We start from the raw sequence: 19,690 nt of genomic DNA on the forward strand, positions 1-19,690 counted from the left end.
ATTATATTTTTAATACTTTTTGAACTTATGTTTTGTCAGTTCTTTTAAGGGAATTGTAGGCATGCTTGATAATTATTAACTATTAAAAATTACACATAAATAAAAATGAATCAGCAAAGCTACTCGAGTTTTGTGAAGGATTTCTACGGTTTAATTAGGGGTGATATGATTATGATGTTGTTATCTATTAACTGAAGTACCAGGTTCGAATTTCCACCTGCACATATTTATATCAATTAAAAAGTCCTAATTTAGGATAATGTTAACTAAGATGTTGAATTCGAGTCCTCTTATCAATTCTTTATCTGTCGAATACATGATATTGAGGCTCATCAAAAAATCCCTTAGGAGATTTCTAAAATATGGGACTATGAAACGATGAGCCCAGTCACGTTAAAAAATTTACCCTACCTTAGTTTATCCCCTCGGGACGGTCTAGTGGCTAGCGCATAAAGTGTTGCCACCATGAGATTCAACTTTCGACAAAATCGAAATAAAATATCTCCCATATATGTTAGTCATTATTCCAAAGATTAATAACCATTTGTGATTTATCTTTTCCGTGTTAATTCTGAGACAGATTGATAAGAACACTGGGACAAACATATTTATCTTTTGTAACCGTAAAAGATTTTTTTAAAATAATAAGTCTTTTTATAAATTTGAAAATAAAATATGGCCTCTCTGTGCGAACATCGATTTTATTGACTCCTCGAACCACGAACCACGAACCACGAACCACGAACCACGAACCACGAACACACCCAGGGCGACTCCAACGAAGTAGCCACACAGCACACGACACGTACCAACAAACTATTGACTACGTTGACCATAACGACAAAAATGACGGAATATAGTCCAGAAACATTGACTCGAGAAGGATTCCATGGTCGACTACTCAAATCCGTAGACCTGCTTCAAGATCTCGTAAACCTTGACCGGGTCGTCGAACACCTTGGAGACACTCTCCCTCTCCAAGCACCGTTTGCCCCACGCCACCAACTTCGGTGCCTCCGCCTCGACGCTGAAACCACCGCAGGTCTCGAAGGTGTAGAACCAGGGGCAGAAGGGAACCAGCGCAATGTCGACGTAGCCGAAAGCGTCGCCGCCGAAGTACTTCTTGTCGCCCAGCTCAGCCTCCAGGACCTTCAGGATCTCGATGAACTCTTTCTTGGCCTCCTGATGGGCCTCTCCCTTCAGCTTCCACAGTCTGGTTCCGTACTCGTAAATCTGGTCCATGGAGAAAGAGCAGAAGGCAGACGACTTGTTAGCATTTAATTCACAGCGAAACAAAGACTGGAAGTTCATATGTAAGTTACTAATACAACTCCTTTCCATCTGATTCCGATAGCCAAGCAGTTCAGCAACACAAATAAATTCTAAAAAAACACTTTCTTTTTCAGTCTTTTGGTCAAGAAAACAAGATCTTTTTTAACCAATTTCTTACTGAAACAGAGAGGGATGTATATTGCCTCTCTAGATGTCTGGCGTAAACTATAGGTAAGATCTGGTAAGCAGCATAGCATTCAGCGAATGATAAAGAACACTTTGGGTATGCTCTCCCTTTCTTCATTACGGAGAGTGAGATTGATTGCGATATAAGGGAAAGGTAATGATATTTGCTTCAATCACTAATGAAAACAATAAGAACTACTCACCAATCTCTAATATTGACTAAAAACACTAGAAATCAAATGCACAATCAATTCCCCAAGAGAAAGAACTTTCCGACCGCCTATTTCTTTCACGCCAGTTGTTCTCAAACTCCAAAACAAGTTAAAAAAACTAACAAACACCGCCAGCTTAGAAGCTGAGAGCCTCCTTAGCAGCTACCTCCTCTGCTATCGAGTCTAACGTACGGTGACCCAGTCGAATTAGCAAGGTAAAACTAGGCTTATTCTATACAACCAATAATCAAACAGGTGGCGGGCATAGCAATACCTTTTTGTCAATGAAGTCGCCCCAGAAGCGCGCCTGGGCGCGGGCGTAGGGGTCCGCCGGCAGAAGCGGTGCGCCATCGGACCACACCTCGTCGATGTACTGCACGATGATGAGGGACTCGCACACCGGCTTGCCGTCGTGGATGAGGACGGGGATCTTCTTGTGGACGGGGTTGGCTTGCAGCAGCAACGGGCTCTTGTTGTCCAAGTCCTGCTCCTTGTACTCGTACGCCACCCCCTTCTCCGCCAGCGCAATCCGGCAACGCTGCCCGAAAGGACTCACCCACAGATCCAGCAACACCACCGCCTCCGCCATTCTCTCTCTCTCTGTCTCTCTCTCTCTCTCTCGCTCGCTTTCGAATACGATGCAGATGTGAGATTAGGAAGCGATTCGGGTGTTTTAAATAGAACACTGAAGTAGAACAATTCGATGGGCTCACCGCCTCGTGTGAGGTTATCACTTACGCCACCCACGTTGTCTGGGTCATTCCATGCAGGGAAACAAGTCACGGCTTGCGTCACGAGCGCCGACCGAGGAGCTTCCGTGAGGCGTCGCTGGGGAAACAACTGATTCGCTTCGTTCATGCATATTTCTCGTGTTACATTTCCAGCAATTAATTCCGGTAATTTTACCCATTACAGAAAAACAAGGAAGAATTGTTGGGCTTTGGCTTTGGCCCAGTTAAGCGCTGACATTAAGGCTACGTTGAGTTAGTTGTAATACAATGGAGTTTGTAATTAATTAAATTTATAATATAATATAATGTAATTTTGATTAACGTTAATATATAATGTATGTAATCTTTAATTATAAGGGAATGTAATTCGTATTATAAAATGATAAAAATATTCTGCGACTTCTACTGATTCGTCGCCACATCTCTGTTGGCGGCCCCCTACGCCCGCGCACCTGCCGAATATCTCTGTCGGCAGAATCGATTCTCGCCACATCTCTGTCGAAGCTTGCGGTAGCCACCGGCAACTAGCGACCGTCATCGCTCGTCGCTGTTGTCGGCAGTGACATAGCCAGAATTTACAATCAGGGGGGCGAATTCAAGCTAACCATGACACGCTGTTGAGGTCATGCTTGATCTCGCCACCTCGCTGCAAGGCCGTAGCCGAGGCAAAATCTCACAGCGAGGTCGTGGCCAAAGCGAGATCTCTCCCTGTGACGTCGCTGCCAAGCTATCGCTAAGAGAGGAGAGGGAAGGGGAGAAGATCGAGCATACCGATGGGACGGTGCATACTGGTGCTAGAGATCGAAGAGGAGAGGAGAGGAATGTGCTAGAGATTGGAGAGGTGGTCGATCAGAGAAGAAGATTTTAGGGCGCTGGGAAGAAAAATCGAGAATAAAAATCTTAATTAGAAAATTAATTAATGATGGAAACTTAATTCAATCACTAAAATAGCAACGGAAACTTTAGTTTGTTGCTAAATTAATGACCATAATTTATTTCGATTTCTAATTAGTGACCGAAATTAAATTCCATCGCTAATTGTGAGTTTTCTTGTAGTGAATTATATGATGAGTTACAATAAATGATATGATTTAATTGATCAAATTTTTAAAGGCTCGCCAATGAAATGAATCACCTTCATGTAACAAATCAAACAATGCTTGACTAGTAAACAAAAATATAAATATATGAAAAATTAACATTATATGTTTTTCCAACACTTAAATTCGTAATCGAAAGAAATAAAGTAAGAAAACTTTACCTTAATCAAAAAGCGTTTGCAGTGGAGTATCTGTAAAGCGACGATGACAACGCTGGCAACAAACGATATCGGTGCTAGTGATAGTGGTGTTCGGCGATAACAACATGCATGACAACGACATTAATGTGCAATGGAGGATTTTGAGGGTAAAATTAGGATTAGGAAAAGGGAAAGAATAATAAGGGAATTATAAGAGGAAGACGACCACAGGAGTTAAAAAAGGAAAGAGGATTAGAGAAAAAAAATATCGAGAGAAAGGAAAAAGTTGGCTGAGAGAAGAAAAAAAAAGTTTGAGTTCTCTTATTTGTTTTAATTGAACCATTTGTAAAAAAAACTTGATATTTTTAGAATTTATAATTAAATTATTTTTAAATAATTTAACTGTATTAATTTTTCCCTAAATTTCAGGGGCGCCGTACCTTCTTGACGCCGTACCCTCTTGACCCCATGTAGCTACGGCTCTGGTCATCGGTCGGTGACCGGTGATGACGGACGACCGATGGCGGCGAGCGGCCGACGGCGATGACGGGAGGTCGACGGCGGGTGGCGGGCGGCCGACGACGAGCGACAAGCGAGCGGCGACGGGTGGTGGGCGGCCGACGACGGTCGGCGGGCGGTCGATGACAGTCGACGATGGTGGGCGACGAGCGATGGTGGGGGGCGAAGGTTGACTAAGGGTATATTTGATATTTAAATTTTAGTTAAATAGTGATCTCGTAATATAATCGGATTATATAGTATTTATTTTATAATTAAAATTATAAAATTTAATTATTTTTATAATCCTGATTATATTAGAAGTTATATGGTACCCAAACGTAGCCTAAGAATTAATCAATAGTTTAAGAGGTAGCAGGTGAGATATTCGGCCCGACAGCAACGGCACATCAGGCCGTTCGCTGTCCCACTCCTTCGATCTGACGGCTCCTCAAACAGCCAGCACAGGGTACATTTGTTTGTTTTTTAATCCAAAGCCGCTATCCAGCACGTGATCGGATGGAAGCCGAGCCACGAATATGGGACAAAATAAAAGGAAAATAAAATTTAAATAGTGGAGTAAAATCATTAAACAAGTAAATCCCTAGCTAGCTCGACATGCAATATCTCTAAAAGCAAATTTATGATAATCCAAAAAGCCATCCACGATCAACATTGACTTGTTGATGCTGATGTAACAACGAGTTTACTGCACAACGTGTTAAATATTGAGAAAATTAACTTGCAGCAAATGTCGCAAAGGCCTCAGCCAGCCTTGCTTTAAATTGTCTTATAAGCACACTTTCAGGCCTGATAGATATGTTGATTTGGACTAAAAGAAAAGGGAAAAAGGAAGAAAAAAGACATAATGAATCTGAAGAGGGAAGAACACGAATAAAACCATTGAAACGGATATGATAGAGGGGGGTAGAGAAGGAATTAGGAGAATAGGGAGGGGAAATTTGATCATTTTAATGTAGCATTGCTATTTAGGTTACTGTAGCATGCAAACGGAAGAAGGGGGTTTCGTGGTTTGAGGGAGAGCGCCGCCAGGGAGAATCTGCTCCCTGTTGGAATGTATACTGAAAGCCTAAGCTTTGTAAACATTTATTATGAATAAAGAATCACATTTGGTCTAATTGTCTACATTTGTTTGTAGTTGTTCATTTAATTTATATTGTAGATAACATAGTATGTGGTGTCACATACAGAAGATGATGTTATCAGTACTTTATAAATTATAAACAGTAGCTCACGACCAAAATGGAAAAGGAACAAACCATTAGAAGGTCGTAGTGTAATTAGGTATTAGTTTATCTTGACTATATAATTACATTAGTACACTCAGAGTGTATTGAGTAGGACCATTTGAGGTCGTTTCTTTTATACTGACTTTATAAAGGAACAAAAACCTCAGTTATTATGGAAGTGTATGCTCTTAATCCTAATATAATAACAAGCACATATATTTGATATTTATTTCTTTAATTTATCAATGGGTGAGATTTAGTTCGTTGAATCAATAAACCCGATAAGTTGGGAAATGGTATCACTTATAGTGTGTGTTGTTGATTATAGAAGGAAACTGTGTCCTAGAGATACTAGGTTGATAATGTCCTCAAGAGGAGCTCATAAAGATTGTCATGTTAAACCCTGCAGGTGGACTTAGTCCGACATGACAATAAGGTTGAGTGGTACTACTCTTGGACTTAGATATTAATTAAATGAGTTGTCAGTAACTCACTTAATTAGTGGACATTCGATATCTTAAACACAGGGAGACTAACACACTCATAATAAGAAGGAGCCCAAAATGTAATTTGGGATTGGTGCGGTAGTTCAATGATAGTTCTCTAGTGGAATGAATTATCATTGATAAAATTAAGTTGTGTGTTCGGGGCGAACACGGGCTTAATTTTATCGGGAGACCAAAACCAATTCCTCCTCTCGGTCCCTATCGTAGCCTCTTATTTATAGAGTTCTATACCCACTACCCACCTTCTATACTCACCAATAGGGGGCCGACCAAGCTAGGGCCGGCCTAGGTATATTATTGGGTGGTCGGCCCTAGCTTGAACCCAAGCTAGTAGGGCCGGCCAAATAAAATTTAAAAAGAATTTTAATTTTAATTTTTATTATAATGTGGATGATATAATTTAAAGAGAATTAGAATTAAAATATCTCTCTTGTAAAAGATTTACAAAAGATTAAAGAAAGATATTAGATCTCTTTCCTTATTTGTAGATTGGAGAGATGTTTTATTTTTTCTTTAAAAATTATTCACATGTTGATAAAATTAAAATTATAGAAATTTCCTTTTATCAACCATGAAGAGATTTTAAAGAGAAATTTTATTTTTTAAAATTTCCGGAAACAAATTAGGAAGTTTTAATTGTTGATTAAAACTTGTCCAATTTGTTCTCCAATGATGTGGCCGGCCATTGAAGATTGATTTGGAAAATTTATTTTATTTTTCTAAATTAAATCATGTCAAGGAAATTGAGGAAATTTTATTGTAATTAAATTTCCTAATTTGCCTAGGCCAAGGAATATAAAAGAAGGGGTGAGGGTGCTTTCATGAGATACAACATCTATTATTTCTCTCCCTCTTTTGTTTCTTGGTGTGGCCGGCCAACCTCTCCCTCTCTTCCTCTTGTGGTGGCCGAACCCTACTCTTTCATTGGAGCTCTTGTGGTGGCCGGATACTACTCGGAGAAGAAGAAGAAAAAGAAGGAGAGAAAGCTAGCGTCTCTTGGAGCTTGGTTAGTATTTTGATTTTCTTCCTTGGTGAAGCTTCCTCTTTGTTGGCCGAACCTAGCTAGGAGGAGAAGAAGGTGATTGGTGGTTTCTCGTCTCGGAAGATCGTTGCCCACACAACGTCCGAGGTTAGAAGAGGAATACGGTAGAGATCAAGAGGTTTTTCTACAAGGTATAACTAGTAATTTTTATTTCCGCATCATGCTAGTTATTTATGGAAATAATACCAAATACAAGAGGCTTACGATCTAGTATTTCGAATATGTTTTTCGATGTTGTGTTCTTTTGTTTTCTTTCTTTTCCTTGTGATTTGATTGTTCTCTTTGGTTAACCTAAAGTTATTTTAGGAAATTAAATATTAGCTTTCTATTAAAGGTTTTGTCTAGTCGGTGGTGGTTGCTCCCATATCCAAGAAGGCCATGTGCCTCGCCACGTCAGTACTGGGAACCTTTTATGGAAATTAATATTTAATGGAATTAATAACTTAAGGAGATTTGGGTCGAACGTGTTAAGTTCCGCAGGAGATCCAAGTCAAAACCTAAAAGAACAAATATATTAAGTTTTGGATCAAACGTGTTAAGTTCCGCAGGCGATCCAAAATTTAATTTAAAAGAACACATGGTAGCTAGGAAAAGGTTCAGACCTTTGTACAAAATTTTTGTACAGTGGAACCTCTAGGTTTTCCGAGTAGCAACCAACACTCCCCTCTCATGCTGCTCGCCGGAGATGACGCCAACGCCGGCAATCACCCCTTTTCCTCTCCATTTTCTCCTTGACGCCAGCCATAGCTTTCCTTTCTTCTCCCGTTGGACACCGCGCCGCCAACAAGAAATAGGCATCTTATTCCTCCTTCTCCTGCTCCTCGCCGGCGCCGGCGCCGGCGCTGACGCCGACGCTGGCCTTCGTCTCAGCTTCTCTCCCTTCTCCTCGCAGCGCCAACCATAGCATCTTCTTCTCCTTCTTCCTCTCCTTGCTTCTGCCGTCACCGATCAGACCGACGGTAAAGCCAGCGAGCTGTGAGAGACGCCGCCGCCGCCTCCCTCATTCGGCGCTGCCTTGCCGGAGAGTTTCGCTGCCACCAGGTCCTTCCCGACTTGCCGCCACTCCTCTTCTCCTCTTCCTCTCGCCGGAGTCATGTCGGAGCCACCTTTACCCTTCCCCATTGCCGCCTACAGCACTTCACAGTGCGAGGCGCCCTCTCCTGCTGAGACGGATGGCGTCTCCTCTGTTCAGCGCTATCTCCGGTGTCCACTGCCTACTGTCGCGTGCGGTCGACCCTCATCGCGGAGGTCAGCTTCCCATTCATCCCGTGATGCGCATCCTGAGTCAATCCGACATTCGATATACGCCATCGTACCAGTTCAATCTCGGTCGGATATCTAATTGGTTACTTTCACATGATTCCGATGTGGATCGGGCCTTCGAGCTCGCGTCATTATTATAGTTTACCATGATATGTATGATATTCTTCATGTCCCGGCCTGCGTGCCAGTCTCGTTTCCCGGCCTGCGTGTCGGTCTTGTTTCCCGGCCTGCGTACCGGTCTCGTTTCCCGGTCTACGTGCCGGTCTCGTGTCCCGGCCTGCGTGCCAGTGTTTTATCCCGACCTGCAGCTCGTCTTCCGAGCCCGTGTCGCGTTCAGCTCCTCGTCGTCAGATCCAGCTATACAGCCTGATCGGAGTCATCCACTATTCCGGGTCGCGACAACTTGAGCCGCGTCCCATCTGAGGGCGCCCCCCTGGGCCAGGGTACGTTCCTCGTTTATATTTCATATGCATTTTCATTATTTTATGGCTTAAACTGGTACTCATATATTCTTTGGATCCGCCTCGAGCATCGGGGTACCGGGGGCCGGGCCAACCCGGTCACCGACTGCAGATAGCGTTGACCAGAGGACTTTTGGAGACTTGGTCAACACGGAAGCCATCTCAGCACACCACCCTCCGGGACGTCGTGACTTCGTCAACATTTCAGCTACCTCACCCGACGGTCCGTCTGACTCAGCTTCCGGACGGGATCAAATTTGGCGCCGTCTGTGCGAACACAACAACCTGTTCCGGAACATGAAGAGGGACAATGTCAGGAGGTTCTCTGCCATTATCATATCACAGTCCCGGAGGATCCCGACACTTCTATCCTCACTCCACTGGTATTCGGGAGTCGAGGGATCGAGTGGAGCTTCGGCTGGCTGACAGGTTAGTTTTTCCATTATGTTTTTTCCCTGACCCCACGGGTATTCGGGAGTTAAGGGACCGAGACAAACCCTTAGCCGGTTGGCACGGCTTCCCGATCAGGTAAGCTACGAGCTCTGCTCTCTTTTTACGATTATAGGAACTGTTATATTTCCCTGATAAAAGAGTAAGAGCCTAGTTCCTTGACCAAAGACTAGAACCTTCAATTTCTGATCGGACACTAGGGGCCTAGCTCCCCGCTCATACACTTGGGGCACAGCTCCCCGCTCATACTCTAGGGGCACAGCTCCCCACTCATACACGTGGGACACAACTCCCCGATCAGACTCGCAGTACCACTTCCCGATCAGGACCTAGGGGCCTCGCTCTTTGATTACCGGCTAGGGACCTTACTCTCCGATCAGGGACCAAGGGCCCAGTTCCTCCATCATGTGTGCTACAGGCTCTGCACCCTTCACCATGAGGCTCTGCATCCTCTTATTGCTACAAGCTCTGCATCTTTCACCATGGGCTCAGCGTTCTCTTACTGTTATATGCACCTCACTCTACTATTATTATTTGCTCTGCATCCTTCACTTGTTGTGCAGCCTCTTACATCTACAGGTGTTGCTCTCTTCACCCACGGTGCTCTGCTTCCTTCTATGGCTATGGGCTCTGCTCCCTTATATCGGCTTCCCGCCCTTTATCTTCTCCCCTCACTCCACGGGTATCTGGGAGTTGAGGAATCGCGATAGATCCGCAGTCGGTTTGCATCACACCGCTGTCAGGTATGACATAAGCTTTATTTCCTCATGCTGCTACATGCTTCGCTTTTACTAGCTTCAGGGCTTATCCTCCCACGTTCGGGGTTGAGCGGTTTTCACTGGTCGCGGACCAGCTTATTGGATTTCATATTTCCCCTGTTCGGGGTTGAGCGATTGTCACTGGTCTCAGACCAGCTTATTGGATTTCTTATCTCCCCCGTTCGGGGTTGAGTCATCGCCATCGGTCTCGGACCGGAGTATCATTACTGGTCTCGGACCAGCGCCATCGCCACCGGTCTCGGACCGGAGTATCATTACTGGTCTCGGATCAGCGCCATCGCCACCGGTCTCGGACCGGAGTATCATTACTGGTCTCGGATCAGCGCCATCGCCACCGGTCTCGGACCGGAGTATCATTACTGGCCTCGGACCAGCGCCATCGCCACCGGTCTCGGACCGCAGTATCATTACTGGCCTCGGACCAGCGCCATCGCCACCGGTCTCGGACCGGAGTATCCCAGACTCTCGCCTCAGTGCGAGTTATAAGTGAGCTCTGCCCCTCACGCCCAACGACCTTTCAGGTCGGCTCCCATGCGAGAATTAAAAGTGAGCTCTGTTCTCACGCCCAACGACCTTCGGTCGGTGCCCTAGACTCGCCTGGACGAGTTATAAGTGAGCTCACCCTTGCGCCTACGACCTTCAGTCGGCTCCCATGCGAGAATTATAAGTGAGCTCTGTTCTCACGCCCAACGACCTTCGGTCGGTGCCCTAGACTCTCGCCTCGGTGCGAGTTATGCCCTCACGCCCAACGACCTTTCAGGTCGGCTCCCATGCGAGTATTAAAAGTGAGCTCTGTTCTCACGCCCAACGACCTTTCAGGTCGGTAGTTCCAGACTCTCGCCCCAGTGCGAGTTATAAGTGAGCTCTGCTCTCACGCCCAACGACCTTTCAGGTCGGCTCCCATGCGAGAATCAAAAGTGAGCCCTGTGCTCCCGCCCAACGACCTCTTAGGTCGGAAGCCCCAGACTCTCGCCTCAGTGCGAGTTATAAGTGAGCTCTGCTCTCACGCCTAACGACCTTTCAGGCCGGCTCCCATGCGAGAATTAAAAGTGAGCTCTGTTCTCACGCCCAACGACCTTTCAGGTCGGTAGTCCCAGACTTCTGACGGTCAGGGCTCAGATTATTCTCTTCTCCCCTTGCTCCACGGGTATTCGGGAGTTGAGGGACCGAGACGGATCCTCAGTCGATTGGCATCACTTTGTGATAAGGTATGATAAAGATTCTGTCCCTTTATATTGCTACATGTTTCGCTTCTATGGGCCTCAAGGCTTATCCTCCCCCGTTCGGGGTTGGGCTATTACCACCGGTCTCGGACCAGAGTATTACCCCCGGTCTCGGATCAGAGTATCACTAACGATCTCTCGGTCAGGCGGTCAGACCAATGCCCATTCGGTCTTCCATAGACCAAGTCCTAATCAGACCTTCAGATCAATTCCTGGTCAGGCTTCCAAACTGCTTCTTTGTCAGGCATTCAGATTGTTTCTGGGTCAGACCTTCAGATCAAGGCTGGGTCAGACCTCCAGATTGCTTCTTTGTCAGGCCTTCAGATTGTTTCTGGGTTAGACCTTCAGATCAAGGCTGGGTCAGACCTTCAGGTTGCTTCTTTGTCAGGCCTGCGGATTGCTTCTGGGTCACAAGTCTCCAGATCGAGTACTGGTTAGGCCTCCAGAGCACCTCCCGGTCAGGGTCCTAGACTCTCGCCCCAGTGCGAGTTATAAGTGAGCTCTGCTCTCACGCCCCACGACCTCTCGGTCGGCACTCAGTACCCACTCGCTGCTCTGCTCGGCACTTATCATTCGCGTTTCACTGTTGCCCGGTCGACGTTCACCACCCCATTCGTCGCTCTGCATGGCACTCAGCTCCCACGTTCCGCTCACCACTTTGGCTCGGTCGGCATTCATCGCTTTACTCGCCACTCTGTCCGGCACTCAGCCCCCACGTTCCACTCACTGCTGTTGCTCGGTCGGCATTCATCGCTTCACTCGCCGCTCGGCTTGGCACTCATCGTGCACGCTTCGCCGCTCTGCTCGACACTTATCCTTAGCGCTTCGCTTACCATTGTAGCTGAGTCGGCATTCATCGCTTACTCGTCGCTCTGCTCGACATACTCGCCCCGCTTGCCGCTCTGCCCGATCCTCGCCATTCACGTTTCGCTCAATCGTTGATTGCTTGGTCGTTTGCTCGACCACTCACCGGTACCACTCGTCTACTCACTTTACGCTGATCGACCTATCGCTTAAAGACATTCTCTTGGTCGTGCATTCAACATCGATTGTCCATCGCCTTCCGCCTCGCTCAGCAATCGCTCGATCGTTTTGCTTGGTCTCGTCCGAGCATCTTCACGATATCACTCGGTCTCCCTCAGCATCTGATCGATCGTTCACTTGTCGTGCGTTTCGAATTATTTCTTGTCGCTCGCTCGATTCTGTTTGCGTCACATGCTTAACATTGCCACAGCTACTCATTCGACGTTATATGGCAGACCAGCGATATGACTCTGCATTCAGTAGCGATTCTGTTTTTTGTTCGGATGGGTCTAGTCAGTCGGACTTGCGCCTCCTTCGACTAGACTTGAGGGGGAGGCTTGTGATACGGATATGATAGAGGGGGGTAGAGAAGGAATTAGGAGAATAGGGAGGGGGAATTTGGTCATTTTACTGTAGCATTGCTATTTAGGTTACTGTAGCATGCAAACGGAAGAAGGGGGTTTCGTGGTTTGAGGGAGAGCGCCGCCAGGGAGAATCTGCTCCCCTCTCATGCTGCTCGCCGGAGACGACGCCAACGCCGGCCATCACCCCTTTTCCTCTCCATCTTCTCCTTGACGCCAGCCATAGCTTTCCTTTCTTCTCCCGCTGGACACCGCGCCGCCAACAAGAAATAGGCATCTTATTCCTCCTTCTCCTGCTCCTCGCCGGCGCCGACGCCGGCCTTCGTCTCGGCTTCTCTCCCTTCTCCTCGCAGCGCCAACCATAGCATCTTCTTCTCCTTCTTCCTCTCCTTGCTTCTGCCGTTGCCGATCAAACCGACGCTAAAGCCAGCGAGCTGTGAGAGACGCCGCCGCCGCCTCCCTCATTCGGCGCTGCCTTGCCGGAGAGTTTCGCTGCCACCAGGTCCTTCCCGACTTGCCGCCACTCCTCTTCTCCTCTTCCTCTCGCCGGAGTCATGTCGGAGCCACCTTTACCCTTCCCCATTGCCGCCTACAGCACTTCACAGTGCGAGGCGCCCTCTCCTGCTGAGACGGATGGCGTCTCCTCTGTTCAGCGCTATCTCCGGTGTCCACTGCCTACTGTCGCGTGCGGTCGACCCTCATCGCGGAGGTCAGCTTCCCATTCATCCCGTGATGCGCATCCTGAGTCAATCCGACATTCGATATATGCCATCGTACCAGTTCAATCTCGGTCGGATATCTAATTGGTTACTTTCACATGATTCCGATGTGGATCGGGCCTTCGAGCTCGCGTCGTTATTATAGTTTACCATGATATGTATGATATTCTTCATGTCCCGACCTGTGTGCCAGTCTCGTTTCCCGGCCTGCGTGCCGGTCTCGTTTCTCGACCTGCGTGCCGATCTCGCTTCCCGGTCTACGTGCTGGTCTCGTGTCCCGGCCTGCGTGCCGGTCTCGTTTCAGGCCTGCGTGCCGCTAATACCCCCGGCCTGTGTGCCGGTGTTTTATCCCGACCTGCAGCTCGTCTTCCGAGCCTGTGCCGCGTTCAGCTCCTCGTCGTCAGATCCAGCTATACAGCCTGATCGGAGTCATCCACTCTTCCGGGTCGCGACAACTTGAGCCGCGTCCCATCTGAGGGCGTCCTCTGGGCCAGGGTACGTTCCTCGTTTATATTTCATATGCATTTTCATTATTTTATGGCTTAAGCTGGTACTCATATATTCTTTGGATCCGCCTCGAGCATCGGGGTACCGGGGGCCGGGGCAACCCGGTCACCGACTGCAGATCGCGTTGACCAGAGGACTTTTGGAGACTTGGTCAACACGGAAGCCATCTCAGCACACCACCCTCCGGGACGTCGTGACTTCGTCAACATTTCAGCCACTTCACCCGACGGTCCGTCTGACTAAGCTTCCGGACGGGATCAACCATATATCCTTATTATTTTTGTGGACAATCTTAAACTTAATTACTTCTGAAATCCTGAAACTAACACGCACCAACTTTGAACAACTAAACTCCTCCGTTCTACTTCTACACACAAAACTCAATTCATTAATTTCTGATCTGTTGAAGCCTAATCTCCCTGTTAATCTTCGTAATAAACTCTTCCACTCTCTTGTTGAGCTCCTCGTCCGACATGCTGGAATACTGATCACTCTCGCTACCCTCTGTTCCTACCGAATCTTGTAGCAAAACTACACTCTTCGCAGGCTCTTCCATTTCCTCGAGGTTCTCTCCAACCGCATCGTCCGGATTCTGTTCCAATGGATCCAGAGGGAGTTAAGTCGTCTGATGCAAAACTACACTCCTCCCAAGTTCTTGCTCTACTTCCTTCCGCTCCTCCTTCATGACGACCAAGGCAACAGTACTGCCACTGTCCTTGAGGTGCATGACGTACTCATCGTGGAGAACCTCTCCGGAAGCGACAGCGGTGCCCGCAGGGGAGGAGAAGATGCCGGAGTCAGCAGCCACAATGAAGATGAGGGAATTGGGCATGATGTGAGCAAGTTGGACATCATGTATACGTCCATACTATTGTGGCATATAAAATTTACGATATATGAAGTAATTTTATTTGTCATAAAAAAAGGTTGACAAAGTTATTAATGGGTATAACCCTTCTTTTACATCAATTTTGTATACGTCCGCACTATCGTGACATGCAAAATTCACGGTATTTGAGTTATTGGTGAATTTAAATGATATTGTTTTGAGAAATCAATATTATTTTAAATTCAAAGTTTTGATCAAATATTTGATCAAAGACAGACCAACTAATAATTTTATTCATCATGAAGTAAGGTTGACGAGATAATAAAATTAATGGATAAAATCTCTTTTTGAATTTGTATACGTCCACATTATCGTGGTGATCCTGTCCGAACGCTGACTCAACGGACGCTGGGCACGGGGCGCTCTCCTTGTCGCTGACTTAGATCTTCGGCTAGTCTCCCGAATCTCCGGCGAACCTGCAAAGAAGTCGGGCCGGGAAGGGGTTCCCGGCGGCGACCCTCCGACGCTCAAGTCAGGCAAGCAAGCAACAAAGCAGCGGCTCCAAAAATCGTAGAATGCGTACCTCCGGCGAAGTCTGCGGCTCTTTATATAGAGCGGTGAAAAAGCCTCTACACGCCCACCGAGGCGCGTACGTGTCCCCAGCCCATACCCCGGTATGTGTTTGTCAGAGAACTTACCTGACGCCATACCGCTACAGTCCAACAATGTCTTCGATGGGACAACAGAACACCTCGTTATCAGACTTGGAGTATGGCCTAGCCATAGGTCTTGACGGCTGTCAGAAGATGTTCCTGTCCTTCTTTACCCACCACCGGCCGGGACGTCCGTCCGGCCGGCTGGGCGAAAAGCGCCGTCCGGACGGCCCTCATCCCCTGCGCCGGCCGGGCGGCACGCCCATCACGTCCCGCCTGTCATTTGCATTGATATGCTGGGGAGACTTCCGGGCGGGTGCTACGTAAGGACTGTTAGCAGTATGTCACCTTCTCTTAGGCCTTCTGCTCGGCTCTTAGCTATTGTTTCATTGAGCATCGGAACCCCGATCCCTGTCAGGGCGCCTTTTACTATCAGATATTTACTGGCAGACCGATCGGCTTGCCCTTCTCTCATGAGTCCGGTTGGCTCGCCCTTCTTCGACGGACCACCTGGCCTTTTGACCTCCACGTGGCGTTGACCCCTCGTTAGGGGGTCCCGGGCTTTTACCACTGGATCACTTGCCTTCCCCTCGAGTCTAGTCGAAGGAGGCGAAGTCCGACTGATTGGACTACCGATTTGACTGAGCAACGATCACTGCATTAGGCCGTTCGACCAGGCATAGGGATACTCATCCGTTCGGCGGTATCTTGTCCATGCCTTGTGTTCTCTTGGAATCCATGTCCGATGCTCTCCCCTACTACCCATCACGTGCGCTGCGCACGGTAAGGGGAGCTCATTAAATGCGGCCAGTATCCTGCTGACACGTGGCGATCGTGTGTTTGTCAGCGTATGGCGGTGGCGTTACTTCTGATGGGACAGCCGCCGTTTGAAATGAACGACTAGATGACGACCTCGATATCGGCGACCTGGATCGGACTGCTGAAATTAATAGCGGCCGTCCTTATAAAGTGTCGACTTCCGCTTTCCGCCGCATTTCGGCCTCATCTCCTCCCGACGTTTCGCTGCTCCTTTCTTCTCCGGCGACCTTGCGTTCCGGCTCTCCGGCGACCCTACAACCCCCTTCGATCATCCTCTTTGCCCGTAAGGATTCCTTTTCCTTGCCGCCTCTCCTTTTTTCTCTCTATTAGCTATTTCTTTCATCATCCCGCATTCTTTCCCTGTATTTATTTCTCCCTCCTTCCATCACACGTCCATCCCTGGCCTTATACCATGACCAATACCTCACAGCCGACTGGCGGTGCTCCGGGTCTTTGGTATTCGGCCATGGAAAGCCGGTTCGACCAGGAGGACGCCTTGCGCCTCACTCGAACCTATGACCTGCCGACCGACCACCAAATAGTGTTAGCCACACCGACCGATCGACCTCATGAACCGCCGCCCGGCACCGTTTTATTCTTCCGAGACCAATTTTTGGCCGGGCTACGCTTTCCACCCCACAAGTTCTTCTTACAAATCTGTAATTATTTTCGCATTCCGCTCGGCCAGGTAGTCCCTAACTCCATTAGGCTGCTGAGCGGAGTGATAGTCCTTTTTAAACTGAACAACATCCCCCTCGACCCTAAGATTTTTCACTACTTTTTTTATCCCAAGCAAGCCGAGTGGGGTACCTTTATTTTCCAAACTAGGATAGGCTTCGTCCTCTTTGATAATATGTCGAGCTCCAACAAACATTGGAAGGAGCACTTTTTCTATGTGCGTTTTCTCGAGCGGCCAACTTTTCGCACCAAGTGGCAGACGGCGATGCCGGCGCAACCGGAGCTCGGCAAATTTAGAGGCGATGCGGCCTACCTTCATGCGGCCGAGCGGTTGGTGGGTCAACGCTATCACATTGACAAGCTGCTCCTCCTAGGAGTAATGTATATATTTGGCCTGTCTTCCGCCCCAGCCGATCGGCCTTGCAGCATGAGTAAGCGATTCTCATCCCTCCTTTTTCTTTTGTTCTAATTGATTTAATCTTTGTTTCTGCAGCTGAAGTTATGTGGCGTGCTAAGGCGACCGAAAAGCTCAAATTGAAAGTCGCTCAGATTGAGGCGGTGAAGAACAAGGAGGTCGTCGAGCGGGGCCTTGATCCAGTCGATCCGACCGGCGAACTAGGCGAGGGAACCCAAGATGCCCCAGAAGCCTTAGCAGCTACTACCTCTCACGACGAGGCAGCGGGCGGCACCGAACCTTCTACCCAAGCGGAGGTGGAGGGTCGTTCGGCCGATGATGTTCCGCTAGTCACTCGGAAGCGCCGACGACCGAAATCTGTATCTGCCTCAATTCCACTTGATGATCCACAACCCGAGCGGGGCGCGGATGCTCCGGTGTTGTCCGGGACGGTTTCCCTAGAGAGTACCCCGACCCCACATGGCTCTCCGAGGGCAAGCTCCGAGGTGCCGCCGTCCAGCCCTTCAAGAACTCTGCGCCGTATCAGGCGTTTGGGCGATCTTCCTTCCTCGTCCACCGGTGGGCCATCCGGTAAGACCGATGCTTCTCAGGGCGAGCCGAGCGGCCAGAACTTAATTAAAACCGTCCTGCGCCTCCCCTCAGAGGAATACATGGCTGCTGCTGATCGGCCAGTGGTCCCCGAGCAGCAGATCACCTTGACGGGCCCCCTTGCAAAAGCTTGGGAGGACGCTCGGCGCCGAATAAAAGCGATGACTCCCGGGCAGCTCGGCGACAACAACCTTCAACAGGCCACCGGGGTATGCTCTTTTTCTTTGTTCGTGTATTTGAATTAAGTTTTTAACCCGTTCACTTTTGCTCGTAGAATTGGGTGGAGCAAATAGCCGTTAGCAATCGGTTGGCCGAACTGGAGGATGAATTGAAAAAACTCAAGGCCGCGGGGGACAGCCAACAGTCGACGACCGCTCTGGAGAAGGCCAAAAAATTACTGGAAGCCGAACGGAAACGAGCTTCCGATCTAGCGAGCAAGGTCGTTCGGCTCGAATCAATGGTCAAACAACGAGATAAGGAGATCTAGACGGCGATCACTCGGAAGCGACAGGCCATCGATGACATGGACCGAATGAAGGTGGAGATCAGAGGGCTGAAGCAACGCATCAAGGATCTGGATGCTCTTCTGGCCACCGAGAAGGAGAGCCGCTCGGCCGATCTTCAAAGATTTGATGGAGATTTGAAGGATCTCCAAGCTGCCAGCGACGCTGCCCACGCCGAGCTCAAAGAGTATCAAGAGGGGGAGTCGGCTCGCTCTGACGAGGTGAGGAAGGCATTCGTCCGCTCGGATGCCTTTGGGGAGAAATTTACTGACTTAAAGGCCAAAGGCCACCTGCCCGCCGAGCTGGCCATCCCTCCCGAGGACCTCGCGACCGTGATGGGCGCCATCCCTGATGCTCTTTTTGATTTCGACGCATGAGGAGTGTTTCTTATGAACTTTTTTTGTATCCCCGCCGTTCGGCCAAACTTATTTTTGCTGTAACTTTTTTGGTTAGCCCTGTGCTTAATAGATAATCTTTTCCTTTCCTTCAACTTTTGTTTTGGCAAGAAATTTCTTTCATCACGTTTAAGTGTTCTTTAAAACTCCTCCGCTCGGCTTCATACTCTAATACGGACTCAAGCCGATTGTTTTCAGAAAATGTCTTTTCCCCATGCGCCTGCATAGCCGCTCGGCGCGCGAACGCCGCACGTTCACGTGCTCCCATCTTTAATTCTTATTAACCATCTTTTGCTTTGCACCTTACCACAAAGAGGTTTTCCATATATTCTTGCTAAGCGAGCCGCTCGGCTGTATGTTGGCCTTCAAGCACAGGCTTTGTCGTCGGTCGGCTCTTACCGCCGGAATGTATCACTTGGATGGACTTCCGCTCGGACGTTTATAGACGCCGGCTCGTCTCTCGATATTTAACGTCGGAGCTCGACGGTCTTCCGCTCGGACGTTTATAGACGCCGGCTCGTCTCTCGATATTTAACGTCGGAGCTCGACGGTCTTCCGCTCGGATGTTTAAAGACGCCGGCTCGTCTCTCGATATTTAACGTCGGAGCTTGACGGTCTTCCGCCCGGACGTTTATAGATGCCGGCTCGTCTCTCGATATTTAACGTCGGAGCTCGACGGTCTTCCGCTCGGATGTTTATAGACGCCGGCTCGTCTCTCGATATTTAACGTCGGAGCTCGACGGTCTTCCGCTCGGATGTTTATAGACGTCGGCTCGTCTCTCGATATTTAACGTCGGAGCTCGACGGTCTTCCGCTCGGACGTTTATAGACGCCGGCTCGTCTCTCGATATTTAACGTCGGAGCTCGACGGTCTTCCGCTCGGACGTTTATAGACGCCGGCTCGTCTCTCGATATTTAACGTCGGAGCTCGACGGTCTTACGCTTGATGTTTATAGACGCCGGCTCGTCTCGATATTTCACGTCGGAGCTCGGCCGGCCTTCCGCCCGGGCGTTTATAGACGCCGGCTCGTCTCTCGATATTTACCGTCGGAGCTCGCCGGCCTTCCGCCCGGGCGTTTATAGACG

The 19,690-nt window shown here is 48.5% G+C and overlaps 1 protein-coding gene across 1 annotated transcript; it reads right to left on the reverse strand.

The window, feature by feature from the left end:
• Window positions 1-685: 685 nt before the first annotated feature.
• Window positions 686-2,347, reverse strand: LOC122029864 (probable glutathione S-transferase). Its single transcript, XM_042589005.1, has 2 exons — window positions 1,945-2,347; window positions 686-1,233 (listed from the first exon to the last, which is right to left on the reverse strand). Exons 1-2 carry the CDS (start codon window positions 2,257-2,259, stop codon window positions 898-900), a joined length of 651 nt encoding a protein of 216 aa, XP_042444939.1. The 5' UTR covers window positions 2,260-2,347; the 3' UTR covers window positions 686-897.
• Window positions 2,348-19,690: the final 17,343 nt, after the last annotated feature.

This window comes from Zingiber officinale, chromosome 10B, assembly GCF_018446385.1.
Source record: "Zingiber officinale cultivar Zhangliang chromosome 10B, Zo_v1.1, whole genome shotgun sequence".
Taxonomy (NCBI): domain Eukaryota; kingdom Viridiplantae; phylum Streptophyta; class Magnoliopsida; order Zingiberales; family Zingiberaceae; genus Zingiber; species Zingiber officinale.